The 27,839-nt window shown below is 41.4% G+C and overlaps 1 protein-coding gene across 1 annotated transcript in view; it reads right to left on the reverse strand.

Moving 5' to 3' along the window:
* Positions 1–10,589, reverse strand: part of ROR1 (receptor tyrosine kinase like orphan receptor 1) — a 248,741-nt gene extending 238,152 nt beyond the window's left edge. The window contains exon 1 of the mRNA XM_073357446.2: positions 10,414–10,589. Coding sequence (XP_073213547.2) covers positions 10,414–10,519 — 106 coding nt within the window. The 5' untranslated portion in view covers positions 10,520–10,589. The remainder of the gene's footprint in view (positions 1–10,413) is intronic.
* Positions 10,590–27,839: the final 17,250 nt, after the last annotated feature.

Below are 27,839 nucleotides of genomic sequence, written 5' to 3' on the forward strand. Positions count from 1 at the left end.
CACTAGTTGCTAGCTCTAGATCAAATTTTCTGAAGTACACATGAAAAAGACATTCTTAAGAGAAAAGTTGTAGAGGCAATAAATGGGAATAAACATATATTAAAGGCTGTGATGCACTCAGATAGTTCAATAACATTGTATACATACCAGAGATGAGATGAGATGAGATTAGGAAAATAGTCTTAGATTATAAATATCTTCACAGTAATAATAGTTACTGAGATTACAAATATTCAAAATAATACATTATTTGAAGAGTCAGATTAAAACAGGTTCAAAGGACTGGCTTGGGGGTTTTTATTAAAAAAAGACTAAAAACAGCTTGTGTGCCATAGTCATTCCAGTATGTGATGGTAGCTACAACATCAAACCACCTCTACTCAGTATTTTTCTTTACAGATCAAGTTAAAAGACTAAGGATTTTACTGCTCTTAGGAAGCATACGAAAACAGGCTGTGTGTACACAGCACTGGTATAGACTTTTTTTTCCGTGGAGGGACAAAAACACTTAAAAGCTTCATCAAATCTTTAAAAAAATATATACCAAAAAACTCAAAATAGTTTCAATTTGTTGTAATAGAGAGACTGGAATGCCACCCACTTACCCCCAAGGGACTACACTCAGCCCTGGTTAATCCATTCTGGCTCTAGCCAGATGTCTGGATATCTGAAAGACTTCAATGATTAGCAATTCCATAATATGTTCATATTTACATAAAAATGCAGTTTGCAAACTGGTTTAGATTAACCAAACATACCCACTGTATAATGTTTCGTAACAATGGCTGGGATTGAAACTAAGACAGAATAAAAACAATCTGTTTAATAACAAACAAGAATCTGTTCGTATGGTGAACACTAAGATCTAGAGCCCTTAAAGTTCTGTGGTTCCCCACCTCTTTACAGAGTTCAGCAGAAGCCCTGCGTCATTACACAGGTATTCAGCACCCGTTCTTTCCTCCTTGTATTTTTTACTGTCAAGGAACATCACAGGTATGCCACTGCCTTTCAACCAAAGCAGACTGGAAAGGTGGTCTTGTATTTAAGGCACTCAACTGTGACTCAGGAGGGCTGGTTTCAATTCACAGCTCTCCCAAAGACTTCCTGCGTAAGCCTGGAGAAGTCACTCGGCCATCCTGTGGCTAAGTTTCCCTATTGTGAAATACAGATAATGCTTCCTTTGTCTGGTCTCTTTAGATTGTTAAATGCTTTTGGACAGGGTCTTGCTGATACCATGGTAATATACTGCACCTAGCACAAGGAAGCCCTGATCTCAGTGGGACCTCTAGGTGCTACTGTGAGGAAAAAATACCAAGACCATACTGAAACACCATAATGCACTTCAAAAGGTAATATTCTCTTTTATAAAGTTTAGGGCTCTGTGAAACTTAGGTTTTTCTATACAGTGGCTGATTGAGATGGTTTCCAATAAGCTTTGGTTTGTACATCCTGTATGTTTGGTGTTCAAACATAACCAATAACTCAAAGTGAAACTCATCTGAAACCAGCACAAACAGCATGTTTTGCATAGATGTAATATGAAACCATAAACCAACCTGGTTCATTTAAAACTGGTCCCAAGATATTTGAATAGGTTCAAGAACCTTAACAAATGTTTTGACAATCCTGGTCTGAATTTTAAGTATGTTACAAGAAGCAAAAACAAGGTAGGTTATACATAGTTTCCAGTTTTGCTGCAAATATCTTCATTGTCTTGACTAGGATATTGTAATCTGAGAGCCGGATTGTGTTAAAACTTTCACAATGACCTCTTCACAGCAGTTATGGCTGGGGGAAAAGTTCAGGCAAATGAAGAATTTACCCAAACCTTTGCCCAAAACACAAAGTGAGCCATATCCAGATATTTTCCACTGGAAGCAGCACCATTATTTGTGAGACATTTTCCTGGTCCTGGCCAGGAGCACTGACATACAAAAGGCTCTTTGCAGAGTAATATGAAGCCAACCAGCACCAGCAGATAGGAAGTACCAGATATCTCATAAAAAGGCTATTGTTCTGATATTTCCAGCCCAGCATTACCATCTCTGGCAGTTTGATTAGTGAGAACAATGGTCTGAATTCTCACTGCTGAACCAAGCTTCCAACCTTGTTGAGGCCAGATCTTCAGAAGTACTGAGCACTCACCATTGAAAGTGAGGTCAGTGGGAGCTTCAGATACTCAACACCTCTGAAAGTCAGGCCTTTGAGGTTCACCTGCAGCTATCAAAATGCCCCTCCTCCCATCATGGCTTACAAGTGGGGACTGATCCTGGCACCTTCAGCACTAAAAGCACAGACCTCTACCACTTGAGTCAAAAGAGTACCTTAGGTAGTAGTGTCCTTACACAATGTGTGGGCCAACCACTAGATGGGCAGCAGCATGACACTCTTAGCCAGCACGTTACACTCCAGCCTTTGAGAATAAGGTTTCACAGCAATAAGAGAAAACGCTGCCTGTAGATGAAACCAAGATGTTTATCTCCAGAGAGTAATTCCCATGCTGTGAATGTGAAAGAGTATATCCCTCCAAAGTCAATCCTGAGTGCTAGGAGTGACAAAGTGTCTTCTAATATATTTCCACTCTCTGGAGGGAATATGTGATGAGGTTATAAAGTTACTTAACATTTTTCCTTTCTTATCTCTGATCTTCTGATTTCCCATGGCCTGCTGCTGTGCTCTGACACAGGACTATACCATTCTGTCTCTTTCCCAGCTACTTCACTAGTCCTGGAGCAGATGTTTAGACTTGAGCAGCAGAAAAAGCAGAGCATCTGGGAAAGAGACAGAAGTACAGTTCACTGACATCCCTCGAAGGATCAGAGCAGTAGGTCGCAGGAAGCTATTGTAAAGTATCAGTTTCAACACATGACCTGGCAGGCTTGGAAAACCCTTTTAATAAAATGCAGGTTTATGCCATGGTCTCTAGTAGCTGCTATATGAACCTGCTGCATAAGAGGAGTTGATCCTGTTAAGAAGCGCTAATACTGAGCGCTCAAATTGCTGGGATCTCCAACATGGAGATACCAGCAGGGCAAGTGCTGAAGAGGACTAAAATCATATCTTAATAGCAACATACTTCAAAAATAGATCAGTAGCAGAAAATGATTTCTACTTTTAAGTAGGAATTCAGGTAATAACACACTATTACTCCCCTTAATGCATTCACATACCCAACTCCAATTAACAGTAGTGGAAGTTAGACATTACAGAGGCTAAGACGAGAATACAACCCATAGTTTACAGTGTCACACAGATGTACATGTACATTTGAGAAAAAACAGAGAACATATATGCAAAAGGTTGTTCAATTTTTTAAATATGTTCATTAACATAGCTAAGATGCAGCTATATGAACTACAGCTGATGGATAAATTATTTGAATATTATTCAAACATTTTGTGTTGGAATAAACTGAACAAAGCATATTTATTTTCCACATGGCTCAGTTAGCATGAAATTCAGTTCTAGGCCAGCACACAGCAAGGCTTAAGTGGTGCATAGCCCTTGCTCAGCCCCCTCTGCAAGGTAAATTTCACTCCCAGCATACAGCACTAAGCCAATATTGGTTTTTTGTGTTTTAAAAATAAAATATTGGTGATTTCCCCCTATTTTTGCCCAGATTTAGCAATATATTCATTGGTAAAAAAAAAAAAAAAAAGGGATATTGGAGCCACATTGAATTTCTACTCCTCTCATGTGTCAGATAGGATGCAACTCCTCAGTACTGACAGTGGCATCTTGCATCTCTGTTAGTGCTTTTCCTGGATTTAACTGATTGTTTTCAAGTCACAACATCTAATCATTCCCCAAATTTGTGTGTCTGTCTTACCAATATGCACCTTGAGATTCTTTTTGCAAGTCGCTAGCCATTTCCTTTCAAATATTACTCTGCAAAATTATTTGGAGGCAGGGGAACTCAACTGGCTCCATTTCAGGAAGGAATTTTACTACAAAACCCAAGGAGAATATTGAGGACCCTGCATTATTGCTTTCTGTCATTATAAAGGGCTTGCTTTTCTTAAATAGCTTTTGTTTCAAAGCTTTACAAATCTGGCTGAGTGCAATGGGAATCTAACATCACTGCATTGCAGATCTGAAATATACTTATTACAGTGCCTTTCACAAGAGGGTCTCAAAAAGCTTTATAAACATACTTTAATAGTACCTATGTGAGCTGAAAGTATCCCCATTTCATAGCTGAGCAGACTCTCTCACTTTCCTATGTGCTTTTCATATTTAAAATTGTGCAAATATAGCTCAAAATGGACATATAAAAGAAATTTAATAAAACCAAAGACAAAGTCTCCCATATGTAACATTACACTAGTACTCACAATGAAAGTAATATTGTTAGTAACTATATAGCAAAAGGTGTGACTTCTTTTCCTGGATCATGCTGTAGACACCAAAACATCAAAATAATCACTGAAACTTTTAAATGTTTCTTATTTATCACGTAAAATTGTTCTCACAGGAACTAGAGAGATGTACTTCAGTTAATCAAAATATTGTGCTATAATTTATACGTCACTGAAAATGGCTCTAATCTATTCAGATCTGTATTGTTTATATTATGAATGATTGAGTTAAATGTCTGTGAATATTACAGGCACAATGCCGACAAGTAACAAAGATGACAATCTCTGCTCTAAAGAGCTGGTATTTGATAATTAACATTTGTACAGTGCTCTAATAATACTAAGTATGGATCTAGTCTTTCAAACCCTTACTTGTGAGAGTTGTGCTTGTACTTAGTCACATAAATAGTACGACTGCCTTCAATACAAAAGACAACATAAAAAAGTAAGGCCTGATTTGCTAGTTTTTCAATGCTGCTACTTTAACCAAATAAAAATATAATTCTATAAATATGACTGTATGTTTAATATATTCATTTAAGAGAACTTTTAACATGTAGGAATAATTTTTTAAAAGTGAACTATTTTATCACTGTATTGTTCTTTTTATTAATGAATGACAAGATGTGAAATTTACTACCTTTGCCAAGATCAGACCATGATATGATCTGCCTAGTTTATCTATGGTTCACATAGCAGTTTCACCTCTAAAACACTGGTGGGTATTTTCAGCTCAGCTTTATTCTAATATTTATAGCAAGATTGGTACATTACACTGACATAATAAATAATACACAATTTTTAGCAGCATAAAATAACTGGCTTATAAGTAGACCACAGTTTACCAGATTTCTAAACAACACTGTTTCTAAATTTACAGATTTAAACAATGTTTCTAAAAATCACACACATTTCTAAACATAAAATTCATAACTGAGCTCACTACGGCAAGATGACAGTGTGGGACAGGACCTGGAAGGGATACACTATTTATTTTTTATTTTGTATTAGTTACCTTTTTGGATATTTCTGGCATGCAAGATAGCTTATATGTTACAAGCTGCTGCATTTAGTTAGAGATTTTTGAAGAATTTTCTACTCTGAGGTGCTTTTTAGTGTCTCAGAAGGCTGTTGCATTTCTGGGCATGTCTCTGAAGAACAGTATCTAGTGTCACACCTCAGGGAAGGTTTTTTGTCCAGCTTTAGATATTTGTATTTAAGAGCTATAAGGAATCTTTAAGTAGACCCCTGCCTAGATCTCATTTGCAAAGGCTTAAGTTAAATAAAATGTCCTATGTGTATATAATTAGCACGCCATTCTCTGTGGACATAATTACAGTAATACACAAACTATTATTCTAATCATTCATTTGTAGTTAGCACAACTTTTGAATAGACGTGCCAGATACCAAAATCAGTCAGTCAAACAGCTCCAAAACGTATTTCCATCTTTCCATTCACTGTTAGTCAATGATAGAAACATTTTATTTGTTTGTAAACATATAATGCATACTGACTGAAATAGAAAACTATTGCCCTATGGATGAAAACCTGCAGTATAGCACTCCTAATCAAAGGTGGAGGAATGCTAATCCACTAGAGGTAATTTTCAAAAAGGGCAACAGTTTTTCCTATTATCTAAAATATGCAGTCTATGGATCTATGTTTTTATGCATAAAAATTGTATTACCCTATTCATGGTGCTTCTGCCACGACTCTACTTTAGCTCACAGAGCTACATGATATTCAACAATAATAAAGCTGGAGCTGTAATAACAATAGCCATCACAGATACTGTGACGAGCGAGGGGAAAAAGCTAAGTTATAGAATTCCTGTTCCTCATATTCACACTAACCTTGTGGTTTTACTCATTGTTGGGCCAACCTCTCCGTGCACTTGGGAAGAGCATTTAAAAATAAATTATTTACGTTTATGTGCATGCTGCTTTTAATTTGCTTTTTCTGTGTTTTGTTTCCTGCACTGTGGCTGCCAACCCTTCAAAAACAAAAACCAGAAGAGCAAAGAAACTTTGTTCAAATTCTGCAGGGAGCTTGAGTTACATTTAAATGTCACAAAGATGATTTTGTACTAAATATGATGCAGCAGGCTTATGATGTGCCAAAATGCTTCTATTTTAGCTCACAAGATCATGTAACCCTCTCTCAGTCAATAACCAGACAGTCGATTTTTAAAACAATTAGACAGCATGGCTAGAAAGACAACTATGCAAGCTAGTTTACATCACATGATCATGTCTCAACTAGATTATTTGGTAACCGAAAGTGGTCACGAGTGGACTTTTAGGCCCCTGTCCTACATATGCTTGAAGACTCACTTATTTTTACTCATATGAGTTGTCCTAGTGAACTGACTACTGACATGAATTAATTTACACTCATCCTGAAGAACTTGCAGGATCAAGATGTCAGATTATAAACTCTTTGGAGCAAAAACCATGTCTATAAATATTTGAACAGGATTTATTATGGTAGCTTCTGTACACGTTGGGGGCTCTGGTTTTATTGTAATGTGAATATTAAATAATAATCACATAGATGAATGGGCAGGCAGACCTTGGATTCCCAATCAATCAATATTAAAGCTTTCCTGATAGTGAAAGTTTTACAGTTGTTAAAGTTACCAGTATATAAGGATGTTAATTAAAGGTCTTATTTTCACAGGTCTGAAAAAATATCCTCCCTTACATCTGAAATGTCCATGTTTGGTCTCAGCCAAATCACATGGACATTTTTTGGTGGTGGTAGTCAGGGGTGGGGAGTGGAGAAATCCATTGACCCATTTTTGAATTATGGAAAAATTAAATTATACACTTCTACACTTAGTTTTATACACTTAGTTTAAGTAAATGGTAATATATCTTTTTGCTTACACAACTCAAAATCTGCTAAATTTTTATCATTCAAGATTTTCAGGTTAGCTAATCTTCACTGCGGTCTAGATCCTTACATGTTCAGAACAAAAATTAATTATATGTATTAAAAAATTTCTCATTGCATGATGATAATGTTTTCTAATCTGAGGCAATACAATACTTAATCTGGCACCAAGTTAACACTAATTAATATCTAGGAGAAAAGTTTACAATATAGCAAACATTTCTACAGACAATATTTCAATGCAGACATTGATTCTGTATTTAAATCCTTATGCTCCTACACAGCTTGTAAGTAGTATAAATAGAGCCTCTCTCCTACAGAATTTATAGTAAATCCAAGAGAGCAAATTGTGGGCTTAAACTCTGCTGATCGATCATCATAAGGTTTGGATTTGGGGTTTTTTTAACTTTTACTTTATTAAAAAAAAAAAACTCATGTTAAGGTAACATTAAGGTTATGAATTTAAACATTAAAAGGTCAGGAAATGAAAAAGTAACATTAATTTAGCCTTTTTAAAGTTTATGTTGTTAAATATACATAAAATATTCCACAGAAGACATTCAAATTCAACATTACCAGCTGTCACCACGCAGATGTCAGAGAACTCCTTTTCTAAGGCTAGACCAATTAAATGTGTAGGCCAGCAATTAAACGTATACGATTAGACCCTTGTACCCACACAGTCACCTTGACATCAATAGGATCCATCTACACGGATCCAACAGCAGAATCAGGGCCATAGTGAAAGATAGGGATAATCTCAGACTACTGTGTGGTAACTGTTGATAACAGTTGACTTTTTAATGGAAACCATTCCATAACATGTGCAATATGGCTGTTGGTGTTATTAAAACCTTGTTTCCAGAATTGTGGTAGCCATGTTGGCCCTAAAACCTGAAGAAGAGCTCTCTGTAGATCAAAAGTTAGTATCTTTCACCAACAGAAGTTGGTCCAATAAAAGATATTACCTCATCCACCTTGTCTCTTTATTAAAACCTTAACTTTTTCATTGCTTGACCTCTGAGTATTTAACATGGCATTACTGTACATTTTTCTTTTTTGAATATACACTATGGCCAAGATTTTCAAAAGTGACTTGACCAACTAGACACACCTTCCAGGGGCCTGGTTTTAGGTTATGCATACTCAGCATTTTTTTAAGCCTTTCAAAAATCACCCAAAATCACTAGTCATTTTAAATATCTTAGCCTAAATATGCAAACTTTACCAAATGCCAATCCAGGCTATCAGCTTCCTTTTCTTTTATGTATATGTTATATGATGACTCAAATCTAAAATTCTTGAAATGGCTACAATTAAAAATAAAACAAAACAATATTAAAATGAAAGGATCACAAATATTGTTGGTTAAAACTAAACAAGAGATTTGCTTTAAGGTAATTGTTAACAATTTGCCCTTGAACTATATATATGCAGTAAGATGGCACATTGCTGGAACTAAAAAGACAAATCATCATTGGCAATATTACCTTACAGACCTTAAGTCAAATATCAAAAGCAGAATGAAATGCCCTAGGAATAGTTACATTTAGCTAACAACTCAGTCAAACTCTTGGAAAGTGTTTTTATAAAGCAATTAAGTACAGATCAAGTATAAAACTTGACTTCATTAACTGGAATATAGGAATGCCTGGAATCAGAGGAAAATAAGCAAATATGTTTCTTAAGAAAGACCCTGGTTACACTATTTTTCAAGAAGAAGAATACTGATGTGAAATTTAAAGTCCTAACAGAACTTTGTCTAACTACTGGATTAAAATGTTTGCAATTCGGGAAAGTTAAATTGTAGATTTAAAATTCCTCAGAGGATATTCTTCAGGATGAACAAATTGATGTTAAAGCTTTTACTTTTGTCTGCTTCCTGGTTATACTCTCCCCTTCATTCCAAAACCCAGTTAATAAATTATGAACTGATACACATTTAATCATAGCCAGATTCTAGTACCCTTAGTTATGATGAATACCTCCTTACTATGTAAATAGCCTCACTGACATCAATGGGACTATTCATGCAGTAAGGGAGTAAAGATATCAGAATCTGTCCCAAAGATATATACAATTTCCGTTATAAGCAGCTTCCAGGTTAGTCTTGGTTAATAAAAAAAAAATTACATTCTAATGTCTATGGATTGTTGAAAAGGCCTCTTGTTCAGTGTTGCCCCTTGAAAAGATATTCTCCTTCTCCTTGGTACCCTTATGCTGTGTCGGTGCTTTTCTAAATACAGCTTAAAAACAAAATCAAAAAGGGGTTTTTTTCTGGCGTCTTAACCAGACACAGGTATCCTGCCAAGGAGACTCAAACTGGGTTGCCTCTTGCAGATTGCATATTAAAGAGAAGCCCAACACCCTAACGGCTTGAATCAACTTTTCACCCCTCCTCAAAGAAAGGATCAGTTGTATCCACAGGAGCAGCCCATCTTCCCTTTCATTGTGTCCCAGCACAGAGAGGAGAGGGAAGCACCGACGGCTTCCCGCAGGGGAAGGTAATACGCTTTGCCTTTCTTATTAGCTTTACTCGAAATGTTGCCATTGTCTTTAAAGAGGGTCCAAATGAAGTATGCATCAGATTGCGGCTTAGAAACCACATTCAGCCCCACTGCCCAGATGCACCCCGTTTTTACCGTACTTTGCAAATGCAAATAGTGCACAACTCACACACACACACACACACACACGGCTGCTGCTCCTCCTCCTCCAACCTCTCCGGGCTGGGCAGCTGGGGAGGCTGGAAGCGACAAGGGAACAATTGGTGAATCGGGGCTTTGTCTGGGGTCGCCTCCGCTCGTGGGTCACCCAGTTTCATTCACAAAAAGGCAAAGCCCGGCGGAAAGACTCCCGCACTCCCCGGCCCCGGCGCGGGGCCAAGCCAAGCGGGCTGCGGCTCTTCGGCGGGGAGGGGAGAGCGAAGCCAAACACCTTCGTTCAGCCCAGATGACAGCGGAGCGCGCCCCGGCCGGCGCCCGCGCCCCCCTGCCCCGCGCAAAGCGGGAGGGCGCCCCAGGGGGCCGGGCTGGGGCACCGGGCGGAGGGGATGGCGGAGCGGGGAGCGCTGGGGAAGGCTCAGGGGAGGCGCGGCGGCGGGCAACTGTCCCAAGGGCCCGCCCGAGGCGGCGCCGGGCAGCGCGGCGCGTCTTACCTCGGGCTGCGCCCCCGAGCTCCGCCAGGCTCCCCGCGCGCAGCAGCAGCAGCAGCAGCAGCGGCGGCGGCGGGAGGCTCCGCTCCCAGCCGCCCGGCCGGGGCATTCCTGAGCCGGCTCGCGCTACTCCGACATCCGCAGGACAGCGCCCGGAGCCCGGGCCAGCTCTCCCCGCCGCGCTGTGCCGGAGGAGGGGGGGGGGGCTCTGCCCTCCCAGCCCTTCCCCACGCCGGCTGGGCACTGAGCGGGGGCGGGGGTGGCGGCTTCCCTCCCTCCCTCAGCCCCTCGCTTGTCACTTTCAGAACCTCCCCTCAGAGCCCGGCCCCGGCACCCCCCGCCGGCGGGCGGCCCAGCCTGGCCCAGCAGCGCCCCCTGCCAGCCCCGCCGAGTCACTCCCAACCCCTGCCCAACCTCGGCCCGGCTGAGCCTCCGCCTGCGCCTCAGCCAGCCTCTCCCCACAGCCCCAGGGTCAGCCCCGGCGGGCAGGAGCGGGCTGGGGGGAGCCGGGGAAAGGGAAGGCGCAGGGGAGGGGGGGCACACGGGGGCTGGAAGTAGGGGAGCTGCCGCACCCCCTGGCTTGAAGTGGTTTCCATCACATATGGGGTTGACAGTTTGGGTCAATGGCTCCCAGCAGCCCCGCTATAAACACTGTTCCAGCGCCCCTGGGCAGAGGGAGAACTTGGGGTGCCTGGGAGCCTCCTCCCCTTGGATCGCTCCCCCCGCCATGAGAGAGGGAATAAACCTATTGGGTCATCTGGTCCAGCGAGTCTCTGTGCCCCCCAGGACTTCAGACCATCCCGGGTTTCTTGCCAAGGCCAGGAGCCACCCAAATTGGGATCCTGGCGAGGAGCCAGGGGCTGATTGCCAGCAGGGGGGTGGGGGTGGCTGTGTGAAGGGATGGCGTGGGTTTACTCTCCCTTATAGCACTCAGCTCTGGGGCAACTCCGCCCCTCTGGGAGCACTCACCGTTGGCCCCCGCTGACGGCTATGCTGAGGAGGGGGAGAGGAGTAGTGCAGTGGGGTGGATCGGGCAGGGAAGGGTGGTTACAGCAGCAGGAAGGACCTGGCCCCACCCCAGTCCTACCACATGCTGCTTTCCCCAAGCAACTGGTGTAATCCTTGGGAATTCCTTCCAGGCACCCCTGCGGGGTCACACTCCATAGGATAAGGAGCCCCAATCCCGTACAGAATTGTTTCCTTTGGCCACTTTCTTGTTCCTTGTCCCCTCTAATGTCTCGGGAGTTTCCAGTACTTCCTTTTTGGAGAGATTGCTCTAATCATAGATGACCATAGGTTAAGCCGTTGTCCACCTAAGGCACTGCTAAAATGTCACTGGGACTCCCAGGATCACTCACTCAAAACTAGTCCCAAATAGTTTTTCTGTGGATGGTTTGCCATCTGGTTCCTGTTTTCTCTATTAGTCATGTACATCAGTAAACTTTAATGCCCAAATATGCCTTAGAATCCTTTGCACCAGCTGCTGCAATATCCACTTCAAAGCCAAGAGCATCTCATGTGGGGGGGGGAGGGGGAAGGGACACATGGGGTCACATCCCCCTCCCAGATTTCTGCCAGGGTTTATATGCCCTGCCCTGAATTCTGCTGCATACCTCCAGAATCTTTAAATTACGCCCTCCCTCTCATTATCAGCAGTTACATGTCACCTCTATTCAAAGCTAAGAATCCTAAGGCAAAGGATTCTGGTATATGTTTGGGATCTAAATGCAAGCCCTGCACACAACTGAGCCAAAGCAAGGAGAACTTTCAAGGAGAAGAAATAGCAACAATAGGAGATGTGGTAGCTTGGTGACTGGGGTGATTTGGTGGGAAGGCAGTGGGAAATGATGGAGAGAGGTTCAGTCCCATCATTGCTTAGGGTATCAGTACCAGCATGGCCTTAAGTCTAATAGATCCCACCTTCTCCCCATATGCAGCCAAAATGTCCCTTGATTAAATTTAATCTCACTACTCCTAGCTCAACTCCACTATATTACCCTGCACAACTCTGACTCTTCCTGTCTGTTTTACACATTCAGATACTTGTGTCTGTTGCATCCTCCTTAGTTATTAATAAAGCTGTGTATTTAGTTCTTTTAATCTTCTCTCCAGATCCATCTTCTTCTTTTTGGTTGCTTTCTCAAAATTCACTCCCATTTGTCAACATCTTTCTGGCACTTGAGGTGCCCAGAATTAAATACACATTTGTAGGTCTCAGTAGCCAAATAGAAAGGGACTGCTGCCTCTGTATTCAGTAGTACTCTGCACTTGCAACCCAAAGTTGCATTAGCTTTTTTGTTGCTGTCATGATAACGCGTAGCAAATTCAATGCAAGCTTGCAATCCATTCATCTTTCTAAGCACTCCCTCCCATTAAATATCCATGTTCCAGATTATTTTCCCAAGATGTATTAATTTATATTTTTCCAGGCTGAATTTTATTTTGTTATTGCTGACAATATTCCTAATCTTTCCAGGCACCTTTTTTTATTATTTCTCTGACCTTGACTGGTTTAGGAATACCTATCTGTATTTTATATTTATATAAAATTTATCTGTATAACACCTATCTGGAACACCTGTATTATCATCTGCAAATTTCACTGAGGCAGCTGTTTACTCCCTCTTCCAGCTTATTAATTAAAATGTTAAATTAAACTGGCTCTGTTAGTGATCCAGTGGATGCTGTTTTATCTGAAAGTGAGGAGGCAAAATTGACACAAAGATCTTCTCTGAGCTAATTCACAACTGCAGGAAAAGGTTATTTTGTCTCTGACCCTAAACAACATGGGTTCAACTCTGCCTGCCCTGAGGAAGAATTTCTACTTTATTGAACCTTGCAGCATCCATCTGGATATTTCACCTTTATCTCCTAATTGACCCAGAACAACTGCAAACTGACAGACAAAAATCACTTCTACAGATCTCTTGGTGTTTTTAGAAGAACGAATCTCAAAACCCCTACATCAAAACAATACTGACAACGCATTATCTAGAAACTGTTAAGCAGTTTCACAGTATTATGGTATAGCAGGCTTTAGTGTGCTAGGACAAGCTGGCTACTGCCTATATGGAAAACCACACCTACAATGCTCTAAATAGAATAAGCAGTATTCAGTTGTGGATCATGGATCCTATATAGCTAATAGATAGTGTAGCAATAATCCATGAGATGATGTGTGTTCGGAGGCTATTAGTGTATAGTTTGGGCATGTATGAGAAAACAACACAGAAAGCTGACTGCTTTTCCATACCTGAAAAGTACACCATTTGCTACAATGTACATCTTGGAGTGGCCGAGAGCTAATGCAGCATGGCTGGTTAATGTTACATCTTTTTAAAAAATTCTTTTAAAAATAGTCTGCTGGGGCTGTACAGGTGTATTCTCCCACACTTAAAAATAGTTTATAGTAAAAAGAATAAGCAGGATTAGTAGTTAGGAGAAAGCTATAAATACTTTTTCTCTGCTAATTTGAATATATTTGTGTGTTAATTTTTCTAACTCTCTTTTTTTGTTTTTTTTTAGATTTCCTAGACTATTTGGGCCCCTTCTCTCTGTCTCCACAGTCATGTCATCATAAAACCATAGAATATCAGGGTTGGAAGGGAACTCAGGAGGTCATCTAGTCCAACCCCCTGCCCAAAGCAGGACCAATCCCCAACTAAATCATCCCAGCCAGGGCTTTGTCAAGCCTGACCTCAAAGGAAGGAGATTCCACCACCTCCCTAGGTAACGCATTCCAGTGTTTCACCACCCTCCTACTGAAAAAGTTTTTCCTAATATCCAACCTAAAGGTCCCTGGAGGGCCCACTGCCTTTTCAGCAGCAGATTGCAGCCCAGCAGCCATTTTCAACTCATTTTATTTAAAAAAAAAAAAAAAAGTAATGTATTCAATATCTCCCAATTTAGCTTTTAGACTAAAAAGTGAGTTAAATGTTCGTGAAAGGAAAACAAAGTGCTGCCTTATACTTCGGTAAGGTGACCATATCTCCCAAAGTGAAAATGGGACACTATGAGGGGCTGGCCTAAGGCCCTCCACTCCCTTCCGCATGGGGCTCACCCAAGTCACCTGGTGTCACTGCTTGCCCAAGCACCCCACGCACATGGGGTTGGCTCAAGCCACCTGTTGTTGCTGCTTGCCTGAGCCCCACCGCCTGGGGCTGGCGCTGACGACCTGAGTCCTGCTGCCTGGCATCGCTGCTTGCCCCACCTAATGTTCCTCATTATCCCCCTAGGAGGGAGCGCCCCACTTTTTTGGCAAAACAGGGCATTTGTCCCATTTGCTTTTGACAACTGATGATCAGCTAGCAAGAGCAAACAGAACAAATGCCCAGTTTTGCCAAACAAATCAGGACATCTGGAACAGGGCTGAAAAAGGGGACTGATCCGGCAAGATGAGACATATGGTCACCCTACACTTTGGGAATGGGGAGTGACATTTTAACACACTTTTTACTCTCCCCTTCCTGCCCACCACCCATCGAACCCTGCCTCACACACACACTTAATATAATGGGCAGAGGTGTTCTTTGGGTATTTGTGATGAGACTCCAGCTGTGCACCATTGGAAGTTTGTGCACATGATAAAAAGGGTCTAGTCAACCAATCACAATGTGACTTTGTGCCTGTACTCTAATGGTGATTCTCCTTTATCTCAGGCTGGGGGCCTGTGCTCCTAGACCAGGAAGGTTAGAGTTTCATCACAGGTTTCAGAGTAGCAGCCGTGTTAGTCTGTATCCGCAAAAAGAAAAGGAGTACTTGTTAGTCTCTAAGGTGCCACAAGTACTCCTTTAGTTTTATCACAGTTGCCAACATAAAATTCCAAGGGTCCATGATTTGCATCATTGTTTATAACCATGAAGTTGGCAAGGCTGGTCAGGAGCTGAGTTATGGGGGCTGAATGCAAATGCAGAGGGCTGGGTATTGTTTTGTTAGAGCTCTGTGTGGACAGATGCAGTCAGAAACACCAGAAGTCACACACAGGGAATGCAGGAAGGAAGCATCAGAGACAGGCAGAGAAGGACCTGTAGCATGATTCTGAGAAAAAAACTAAGTCAGAGAGCTGTTTGGGTGGAATGCTGTCTGGAACAAGAGGCTTGGAATATTGAGCAAAAATATTGGCTCCTGTTGCTTGCTTCCTACTGTGTTACTGTAAACAGAACTTTGTGTACATACTTTGTAAATAAACAGGATTGCATCAAAGAAATACCTGACTCCATCATCAATTTCTGCTCCTAACAGAAACAACACAAGACCCGAATATTGGCTAACCATGCAGGTCAAAAGGAGTAACAATAATATACCTTCATTATCTGCAATGGGCATTTAAAGACTAGCTCAAACCATATCAGCCTTCTTAATAAGAAGACAATACTGAGGCTGCATGAGCATATAAAACGCCAATGATCACTATCTATTTTCAGTAATTATAGGGTTCCCATTACCGCTGTATCTGAGCACCTAACAGTCTTTTAATGTATTTATCCTAATATCAACACCCCTGTGAGGTACTGAAGTATTTTTATTCCCATTTTGCAGATGGCAAGCTGAGGTACAGAGGTAAATTAGACCAAGTGACTTGCCAAAGATTACACAGGAAGTCTGTGCAGAGCAGGGAACTGAGCTACAGGTCAGCTCTGTAACCACTGGACAACCCTTCTTCTCAGCCATTGTGTTGGGAATCACTGCAGTGCATTTAATATGAAAGAGATCTATGAAGTAAATAGATCAGATATATTCAATGTGAAGGGAGGAACAAATAAATGTATAGCAATAAAACATAAAAACACTTATTTTTAGCTGCATGTCTACCAAACTGCATTCTATTAGCAAATATAAATCACTTCCTGGCTTGAAGACAGTTCAGCACAGCACAGAAATGAAAGTTAAAATGACGTTTTGGGAATACAGAATACATCTGCTCTTAATCTGAAGCATTCCGAAGTCAATACAAATATTTTTCCTATTTTTCCCTTAACATTTCACAGTCAGGAAATCTGAAATGTGACACAGTGGAAGAACTAAAAATATATTAAAGACAAAAACTAAACTATATAAGCAAAACAAAAGACTCTGAATATTAAAAAAGAAAAACCAATAGCACAGAGTATTCATAAGTACATAATGGCAAAGAATAACCAAGGCAAACATAAACCCACTGCTTGGCTATAGTGATTAGATTAGATTTCTCCTTCCTAATCCACTGGATTCCATGGTGATGTAATGCTCAGATAAAACTTCAGAAGGGTCACTCTGGGGAGCAGAAGCAACTGTTTTATGCACGTCTACATATTTTTAAAACAACAAAATGCTTGTAGTTAATATTGTTGCAGAATTGGTTCCCGCAGAGAAAACGCATTACACACTTTTTTTTTAAATGAAAAGAGAGTGAAGAAGCCCACTGTCTGGGAATGATTTGTAAGCACAATAAAGCTAACAAGGGGATGCTAAGAAAAATGTTGTAAGGGAATGTTCTCAGAAGTACAACACATTAAAAGAGCAACATTACAAAGATACTGGCAAAGCTGGTTCTTAGGACATGTCACATTACAAAAATGTCCTTGTTTTCCTTTGCCAAATCCATTGTCCACTTCATAGTTCCTTATCTCACTAATAAAACCATATTTTATTGGTATGTTTCAATCATTTGGGGCCAGATCCAGCATTCTTTGCTCACTCAAAACTCCCATTTACATAAGCTAGAATTTTATTTCATTCTGCTTCTGGAAATGCCAAAGATTAAGGGAGAGAAAATATGTGCAGTATTAATCCAAGACCTTTACTTGGATTTGTAAATCCTAGTATAAGATACAAAACAATGGTTGACATTTTCCAAACAGTCTGAGGATCGTTGCTTAGACTGTAAACACTTTGGGACAGGGACTATCTTTTATAATATATATATACACAAAGTGTCTAGCAAAAAGGATCCAATTGAAGCATCTAGGCACTACTGCATCACAAACAATAAGAATAATTTATCCCATTAAAATTAGTGGAAACTATAGGTCTAAATCCTCTAGATTGTTTTGAAAATATCAACCACGTCTAGACTAGACTCAGACAATAAAAGTTTACTTATTACTATGGTTTTTTTTAGCAAGTTAAATTTCTTGTGAGTGTTGGATGTAGACAGTGTTTAAGAAAACAAATACAGATGACCAGTCTGAGAAATGAGAGTACATTGTTTTTATAGTAAAACATTATAGCACTGTGTTTATCAGTTTGTTGTTATTGTTTGAGTACAATGCTCAAACTGGGTATCATGATAAAACACAATATTCCAGAGACTTTCCTTTCGCTTTCCGTACTGTTAAGGCATCTAACCTCATATATTTAATATCCCTTGTTTAATCAAATGCCTTCATTTAGCCATTGGCATCAATGCTGGTGTTTTTAATAAGAGCAGGTGCTGAAAGACAGACAATGCATCCGATGAAGTGAGCTGTAGCTCATGAAAGCTTATGCTCAAATAAATTTGTTAGTTTCTAAGGTGCCACAAGTACTCCTTTTCCTTTTGCAGACAATGAATTATACTTGATTTACTGTTTTGTAGTTGAACTTGAAGGCCAGAGGCAGATTAAGGTTTCCTGGGGCCCTGGGCCAGAGCAAGTGAAGGGCCCCTCCCTACCCCTTCCACCTGTGGTCCAGCCCCTGTTCCACCCCCGCTACATGTGACCCCATCCACGGCCTCACCCCTTTCTGTCCCTTCCCCAGGGCCCTGCCCTGTTCCACCCAGGGTCCCCCCCGTTCCGCCCCCCACTATGGCCCCAAGACCTGAGAAGCTCTGTCCCCCATCATGGCCCCAGGCTGCAGTGTGCAGTGAGAGTTCCCCCAGCCCTGAGGCTGCATCAGGTAGCAAGAGCTCCTCCAGTCCCAGGGTCACAGCAGGGGTCCTGGAAATGGGGCAGGGCAACAAGTACTTCCTTCACAGCTAGTTTGGACCCCTGCCCTGTACCAGAAGAGAGAGGGCAGGATCTAGCCCTAAACAAACCACATTTAGAGTATTCAGTATAATCCTGGACTTGAGCTCACTTCAGTCTGTGATCCTGGAATATTTTGAAAAATGGCAAGAAACTACAGAAAACACAACAGACAAAATTAGATCACAGCTCTCTCCCCCTCATAGGTATGTGTGATAAATTATACTATACCGGAATTTTATGTATACCACAAGGACTCTATGCTCTACATTTTATAAATATCTCAAAAATAAATATATAGTACTAATACTGGGATGAAATAAGAGTCAAGAAATGGAAGCTGAGGCTACCTCATTAGCAAGTTTGCATTCCTGTAACACGTGCACATTATTGGTTTGCAGGTTATCATTCATTGTTCTTATTTGTTTTTTGTATTGTGGTGGGGCCCTAGGGCCCCGGTCAGGACTGGTTCCCTGTTGTGCTGGGCGCTTGACAAACACTAACTTAAAACAAGACATGGCAAGTGAGCGCGACAGGCTAGGGGCGTGAAAGGGGGAAGGAAGATGTGGGTAATACTTTCAAATGTTCGCCTAGCTAGCCTATGTGCAATTATAAGTATCTGGCTTTTTAGTGATGTCTTTGGAGGCAAATTTTGTGTGTATTTTGTTGCTGTTTTGCCTCTGACCTTCCTGTGATCAGCAGAAGTGGAGCTTGAAAAGATGGTGGTAATGGCTTTAAGAAGAAGGCCTTGCCTAAACTAAAATATTGGGTTTACACTGTTGCAAAACACATGGTACAAAATCCTGACCCCCACTGAAGCCAATGGCAATATGCCTACTGACATCAATAGAGCCAATGTGTCATCTTACTTGTTTAAAAAAACATGTATCTAAACCCTCAACAATACAGCACAGAAAGGAGTAAGTCACTGAGATAATCTTTTAGGAGACTGAACTAATGTTGTCTAATACCTTGATTGATGAAATGATACTGTGCTAGAAGATTTTGAAAGTAGCTCTAGCTCACAAAGTTAGTGGGATCACCCAGGACAGTATGGGCTGAGGCAGCTGAGCTTTGCAATTCACAAAATGCCATCACGGGCAATGGATTTTTCCAATCATTAGTGAAGTGCCCCTGCAGTGTCTCAACACCTTCTTAAGCAAGAATAATTAAACCTATCTTTTATCTAGCGCTTCATCGGTAGATCTCAAAGGATTTACCATCAGGAACGAAATAGTACAATGCTTCGGTATGTAGGGGAGCAGGAACATCACAACGCTTGCAGAAGAAATAAAGATTCCTGAATTGGTGTCTTGGCAGGTTAATAAAAAGGCCTTTCTTTACATTCACCTTTAAAACATAATCTACACAGAGATCCAGTCAAGGAGTTGGCACCTCAAACAAGTATTTATTCCAATGGTATTTCAGTTCACCTTTCAGATGCTAAATTAAGACAAACTGTGCCGTAGAGCCATGAGCAGAGCTTGCGTGGAAGTTAGTGGGGGGCGGGCAAAAAAAATGGCAGGTTTTAGGTATCAGATAGCTTTACAGATCGGTAGCATGCTATCTAACATCTCATACTTTCCACTCATTCTGCACATACACCTCTTGCTGATATCAATGCGAGTTCAGCATACCTCTTGAGTAGAGAATAGGCCCCAAGGAGACAATATGATGTAGGTACCCCATTTAATTATAACAATTTAGCAACACTAAATCCTGTAGGCAGAGTGTTTAGTTTAGTTCTCCATAAACTCTCTCTGTTGGTTTATACATTTTGGCTTCTTTAGTTTTGACTCTCATAGCTAAATTTACAGGGGACTTTATTGGAAATTCACCAGCAGTGATGCTGGACCAAAGTGGAGATTTCCTGCTGCATAAGTGTAGAGGACAATCTGGCAAGGTACCGACTGCCTTCACTCCTACAGACTTCCATGGGAGTTGAGGGTGCTCAGTACCTTGCAAAAAGTACTCCAAATCTTGCAGGATCAGCCCCTCACTGAGCATAGCCATAGTAATTTTCTATAGGCCCTTGTCAGAATCAGAGCATAAAGTACATTTCTCTGCTGTCAAGTCAAGTCACTTAGTTTTCTGGTCATTATAAAAGCAAATTTATATTCAGCAACATCAGTTCTGTAAGTTATGACTATGAACATAAAGATTTTCTTCTCTGTAGTGCTCTGAAATGCATTTTCCACTCTTGCAACAGTGTTTCTGGAAAGCAGGCTTTATTTTAATAATCACTTGTTTTAATGGGAATTTTAAATTCATTTATCTTATTTATCATTTTAAAAAATGGTTTTCATTTCAATGCCTGTCAAAACATTTCTGATCTGATAAAAAGAGATGAAGTCACCACTTAGGCTCACTATTTTGTATCTACAAGATTTGAAAGTTTTGTTCCCTGCAGTGTTTTGGACCCCAGGAGCATTCATTTGTTTTGTAAGAGGAAAGTTCTACAAAGCACATTTGGTCACTGTTATCTGAATTTCATTGTACCCTTCTCCAGACTAGTGGAGTTGGGAAGTGCAAGCTAGCTAGGTCACAGTCTGAAATGTGGGAACAGTCAACCTGTTGTGAAGTTCATGGGAATGAAAGGAAATGTAATACTGTTCAAAAGAGATTTAAAGTTGCATAATGTGAAAACAATTGGAGAAGTTTAAGCTGGAAGTCTTGAATTGTTGGTAATTTATGCAACCATTTGTCAGCCTGTGAAAGTTGAAGTTGGCTTTGCTGTTGGGAAACACAGTCACTTGAGCCAGCCTCTGCCTAAGGAATAAAAACATTCCATTAGTTTTATAAACTAGAATTAATTTCTCCAATTCATCCTTTCCCCCCTCCTTTGGAGAACTAGAGAAGGACACCCACAAATCTTAGCAACACATATGGATAAGTTTTGGGGACTTGAGTGCTTGACAGTTCCTTAAAGCCATATTTTAAAGGTATTTAGGTGCCTAGCATGTTTTTCAACAGCATTTAGGTGCCTCACACTTATTGAAATCAATGAGTTTTAGGCACCTAGGTGCTTTTGAAAATCCCACTAGTATAGTAGAGAGACAAGGTGGGTGAGGTAATATCTTTTATTGGGCCAGTTTCTGTTGGTGAGAGAGAGAAGCTTTTGAGCTTACACAAAGTTGAAGAAGAAGCTCCCAGCCAGGGTAAACAGGATCCTAAAGGGGTGAGACCAAAACCAAACTAATACAAAAATGTCCCCTTTAAGAAAGCCCCCAACCAGAAGTGTTCCTAGTTCTCAGGCTGCTTTAGGAAGCGGTTAGGCTTTCTTCCATTCTCTTAGGGTCAGCTCAGCCAAGGAGCTGCTGCATCCAGTTCACAAGGTCTACTGCAGAGCCTTGAATCAGAGCAACCACACGTGCAGTCAGAAAAGCATAGTCTCCTCAAGTATGTCTACACTGCAGTAAAACACCTGCTCACATCAGCTGACTCAGGCTTGCATAGCTATAGAACTGCAGTGTAGACATTCAAGCTGAGGCTGGAGTCCAGGGTCCCAGAGCCTGGTCTCTGGCTCAAGCCCAAACATCTACACTACAGTTTTATAGCCCTGCAGTCCGAGCCCCATAAGCCTGAGTCAACTGACACAGGCCAGCTGCGGTGTTTTACTGCAGCACAGACATACCCTGTGGATATATCTAACTGCAATGTAAGCCCATAGTTAGTGGGACTTGAGTCAGCTGACCCAGATTAGAGAGCCCAGGGCTTGAGCGTCTAGACTGATTGTCAATCAGTCAGTTAAGAATTTTCTAATCTAGGCTTGAACCCTGGGCTCTGGCCTCCACACTGAAGTACACAGAACTGAGTCCAACCAACCAGAGCCCAGATTCCCTATGACCTACCCAAAACGTGGCTGCTGCAACCCTTTCACCGTGGTGCAGCCTGGGAAATAGTGACTGCCCCACCTGCACATTACAGGAAAGTTTGAACAGGCTGCCAACTCATCCTGCCAAGTTGTCCTTTTGGTCTGTGTGTGCTCAGCATCTGAAACCAGCAATATGGTGAAGGCATCGTTTGAAGAAGTTCTCTCATTTGCACTTTCACTCCTGTCAGGAAATGGACAGTGACACTGGTGGCCATTTCGGCAGAGCTTCTGATGGAGCCGGATGAGGACTTAAATGCGGCAGACTCGAACTGTCTGATGCAGCTCATGATACTCGGTATAGCCATTAATGCCACCTATGAAAACCAGTGCTTCTGTACCAGGACCACCAGCACAGAGTGCTGGGAAGGATCACATTGTCATGCAGACTCGAGATGAAGGAAATTACATTTCTGGAGCTCTGTGAGCAGCTTACCCCAACCCTCCAGCGCAAACACACATGCATGAGGGAAGACATGCTGGTCCAGAAGCAGGTTGCTACAGTTGTCTGGAAGCTGGCTACCACAGACTGCTACAGGTCTGTTGCCAGCCAGTTTGGTATTGGAAAGTCGACTCTGGGTAAAGTGGTGGTGGAGGTTTCTGAGGCAGTCAGGTGTGTCGTTTACCCCACGTGTTGGTAATAAAAGAGATTCCTGAAGCAATTGTTGGCTTTGAGAGAATGAGGTTTCTAAACTGCGCAAGGGGCCATCAATGGGACTCATGCACCCATAGTTTTCCCTCCTCAAGGAGCACAAGTACATAAACCACAGAGAATACTGCTCCATTGTTATCCGGCTCTCAGGGCTGCAGAGGTCAGTTTATGAATGTCAACATGGATTGCACTGGAAAAGTTCATGTTGCCAGGGTTTTCTGCCAATCAAGAGTCTACACTCCCAGACAGACTGGGACACTATTTCTGCCAAATAACGTTGTCATAAACAGAGTTACCACCCTTTCTGTTATTCTGGGGTCCCTGTTGCCTGGGCTTATGAAGCTGTGCCCTGATATCAGAGGCCCTGGCAAAAGGTGGTTTAATTACCCGCTCAGGTGATGTAGAATGGTGGTTGAATGGGCGTTTGGCAGATTGAAATCCCACTGGAGATGTCTACAGACCCGTTTGGATGCCAGCGTCATCAGTGCGGTGTATGTTACTGTGGCTTGTTGTGCTCTTCCCAATCTGTCTGAATCCAGAGGTGAGCCGTTTCCCCCTGAATGGGCCTATGACAGCGAGAGGCTGCTGAGCCAGTGCACTCAGCCAGAAAGCGCACCTACCACAGCTAGAGCTGGATGCACCCTGGCAACAGAAATCAGAGATGCTTTGTGCTGCCCCATTAGGGACTTGCATGGGCCAATGGCAAAGGGGAATAGTAGCTTTATGAATGTGCTTGTGGAGGGTGGGAGGTGATTGCCATGTAATGTACTTCTGAACGAACAGACTGCTTATCACATGGGGCAGGTGGGAGTGGTGATCCACAGTATGGATTGATGTAAGGAAGTGACTGGGGAAATATTTTAAACTAAGTGGGGAGAAGGCTGGAAACAAAGGAGGGAGAGAGATACAGGAAAACAGAGTCTGACAGAAGAAACATGTAGTCACTGTGCTGCAAAATCACTGCACATGATTCTTCATGAAGGGGAAGCAGAGAGAGAAAAATCTAGGACCCTTCACTACAGCCCAAAAGGTAGTTTTGCTACAATTGCCAGCAGCACATAGCACCAGGAACCCCAGATCTCTTGCTTTGCAATGTCATGAGAAAAACCTAACAACATTTTCAGTTCTGTCTAAAACTATTTTTATTTTATTTATGTGTCTGAGCCGAAATCCATTCTCCTAGGAGGGATATTGCAAGATATGAAAGTCCTGTTTCCTTATTATCCATCATGCAATAAGTTTCACATGCACACACATATTTAGCGGCTTTCAAACCCTCACTATAACATTGAAAAATGCCGCTCAGCTACTTTTTATAAAACATTTATAATAATCAGGATGAAGTCGAAGTCATGATAGCAGATTGAGCACTGACGTTTTGTTCCCTTCTGGATGGGAGGAATGAGAACTTTTCCCAAGCATGGTTTGGGAATTTGAAACCACCAACATGTAGTTTCATTTGCTGCTCTTTAGTTTGGAATGATTTAATCCATCACCATTGTTTTATAAAAGTAAATTTAAAAAAAAAAAATCTTACATTGCCTGGAAAGTAGTACAAAAATTATCAGCTCTGTATGCTTGGAAACAGATGAAGTATTAAAATGAAAATTTATATCTGAAACACTGCCAGAAACTCTGTTGCAGATGCTATTATGGTGAGCCAAAGCCCAGATGCTAATTAAGGACTGAATTCTGCAAATTGGCAGGTGAGGACCATTTGGGGTATTAAGCACAAGCAGTAAGTGTAGGACTGGACCCTTAAACGGTAATACTTTAACAAACCCGATTTCAAGGTTTAGGGCTCTGCAACCTCTCACTTACATCCTCATCACAGATGCATTCAAAAATTCTAATGCACGTTCTTCATTCAATTCATGTCTAGAAACACCTACTTAAACTAGAGGTGATGGCCTCTCACCTGTAAAAAATAACAAAGATATTGCCCTTAGAAATTTGGATGTGGAATGCCACGATAGATGGAATCACAATCCTCCTTAAACAGGAGATGCTTTTTAAAGAAAATAGTTTCCAACCACAGACAATCAAAGAGGCTATCACACAGCTAGAGTTCCAGCTTTGTCTCCTTTGTTTACCAGGGATCACACATTGCCGCCGTACATGGGGATCTTAATTACAAAGAATCATCTGCAAATATGGAAATCTTGCATACAATGCCACGTTGTTACTGTAATCTAAATGATTTATAAAAATAACCTGGTATATTATCAGAGTTCTAACACAGACCCTTGTTGTACTTGAATAGTAAACTCTTTCCAACCTGATAAGATGCCCTTTTGTTTTATCCTCCCTCCTCTATCCTTTTCCACTCTGCTCTGCCAGATTTCCTTCTCTCTCATAACTTCACATCTTCCCTGTGTGAGATACTTAGGGGCTAGAAGATGAATTACCTTGACTGTAAATCCCAGATCCTGAGGCCAAAGGAACTATCTTTAAAAAAAAAAAAATCTTTCTGGGGGTGGTGAGCCATGGCAGGAGCTAAGCCAGATCTGGTGTCAAAGAAAAGAAGCGGCTGGAATTTCTAGGTGATTTTGGGGAGCGGAGGGGGGGGGGAAAGAATGCCAGTTCATCAAAACCCAAATTTTTGGTGGGAAAGGGTTAGGTGACAAATCTGAAGAACTGTCCCAGATTGAGGTGTCAATAGAGGAGACATTGGAACAAATTGATAAACTAAACAATAAGAAGTCACTAGGCCCAGATCGTATTCAACCAACAGTTCCGAAGGAACGCAAATATGAAATTGCAGAACTACTATTAACCTATTGCTTAAATCACTCTCTGTACCAGACAACCAGCAGATTGCTATGTAACGGCAATTTTTTAAAAAAAGCTCCAGAGGCAAGCCTAATGTCAGTCCCAGGCAAATTCATAGATATTAAGGTCAGAAGGGACCATTATGATCATCTAGTCTGACCTCCTGCACAACGCAGGCCACGGAATCTCACCCACCCACTCCTGCAATAAACCTCTCACCTATGTCTGAGCTATTGAAGTCCTCAGATCCTGGTTTAAAGACTTCAAGGTGCAGAGAATCCTCCAGCAAGTGACCCCATGCTACAGAGGAAGGCAAAAAACCCCCAGGCCCTCTTCCAATCTGCCCTGGAGGAAAATTCCTTCCTGACCCCAAATATGATAAACAGCTGAACCCGAGCATGTGGGCAAGATCCACCAGCCAGATACCCAGGAAAGAATTCTCTGTAGTAGCTCAGATCCCACCCCATCTAACATCCCATCACAGGTCATTGGGCCTATTTACCATGAATATTTAAAGATCAATTAATTGCCAAAATCATGTTATCCCATCATACCATCTCGTCCATATACTTTATTGAGTTTAATCTTGAAGCCAGATAGGTCTTTTGCCCCCACATTTTCCCTTGGAAGGTTATTCCAGAACTTCACTCCTCTGATGGTTAGAAACCTTTGTCTAATTTCAAGTCTAAACTTCCCGATGGCCAGTTTATATCCATTTGTTCTTGTGTCCACATTGGTATTGAGCTTAAATAATTCCTCTCCCTCTCTGGTATTTATCCCTCTGATATATTTATAGAGAGCAATCATATCTCCCCTCAGCCTTCTTTTGGTTAGGCTAAACAAGCCAAGCTCCTTGAGTCTCCTTTCATAAGACAGGTTTTCCACTCCTCAGATCATCCTAGTAACCCTTCTCTGTACCTGTTCCAGTTTGAATTCATCCTTCTTAAACATGGGAGACCAGAACTGCACGAGGTATTCCAGATGAGGTGTCACCAGTGCCTTGTATAACAGTACTAACACCTCCTTATCTCTACTGGAAATACCTCTCCTGATGCATCCCAAGACCGCATTAGCTTTTTTCACAGCCATATCACATTGGCGGCTCAGTCATCCTGTGGTCAACCAATACCCCAAGGTCCTTCTCCTCCTCTGTTACTTCTAACTGATGTGTCCCCAGCTTATAACTAAAATTCTTCTTATTAATCCCTAAATGCATGACCTTACACTTTTCACTATTAAATTTCATCCTATTACTATTACTCCAGTTTACAAGGTCATCCAGATCCTCCTGTATGATATCTTGGTCCTTCTCTAAAGGGGCAATACCTCCCAGCTTTGTATCATCTGCAAACTTTATTAGCACACTCCCACTTTTTGTGCAAAGGTCAGTAATAAAAAGATTAAATAAGATTGGTCCCAAAACCGATCCCTGAGGAACTCCACTGGTAACCTCCCTCCAGCCTGACAGTTCACCTTTCAGTATGACCCGCTGTAGTTTCCCCTTTAACCAATTCCTTATCTGCCTTTCAATTTTCATATTGATCCGCATCTTTTCCAATTTAACTAGTAATTCCACATGTGGCACCGTATCAAACACCTTACTGAAATCTAGGTAAATTAGATCCACTGCGTTTCCTTTGTCTAAAGGAATCTGTTACTTTCTCAAAAGAGGGAGATCAGGTTGGTTTGGCACGATCTATCTTTTGTAAAAGCATGTTGTATTTTGTCCCATTTGCCATTGACCTCAATGTCCTTAAGTACTTTCTCCTTCAAAATTTTTTCCAAGACCTTGCATACTACAGATGTCAAACTAACAGGCCTGTAGTTACCTGGAGCACTTTTTTTCCCTTTCTTAAAAATAGGAACTATGTTAGCAATTCTCCAGTCATACGGTATAACCCCTGATTCATTAAAAATTCCTGCTAATGGGCTTGCAATTTCGTGTGCCAATTCCTTTAATATTCTTGGATGAAGATTATCTGGGCCCCCCAATTTAGTTTCATTAAGCTGTTTGAGTTTCTCTTCTACCTCAAATATGGTAATATTTACCTCCATATCCTCATTCCCATTTGTCATGCTACCATTATCCCTAAGATCCTCATTAAAGACTGAGGCAAAGAATTTGTTTAGATATTGGGCTATGCCTAGATTAGCCTTAATCTCCACTCCATCCTCAGTGTTTAGCGGTTCCACTTCTTCTTTCTTTGTTTTT

This window comes from Lepidochelys kempii, chromosome 8, assembly GCF_965140285.1.
Source record: "Lepidochelys kempii isolate rLepKem1 chromosome 8, rLepKem1.hap1, whole genome shotgun sequence".
NCBI lineage: Eukaryota > Metazoa > Chordata > Testudines > Cheloniidae > Lepidochelys > Lepidochelys kempii.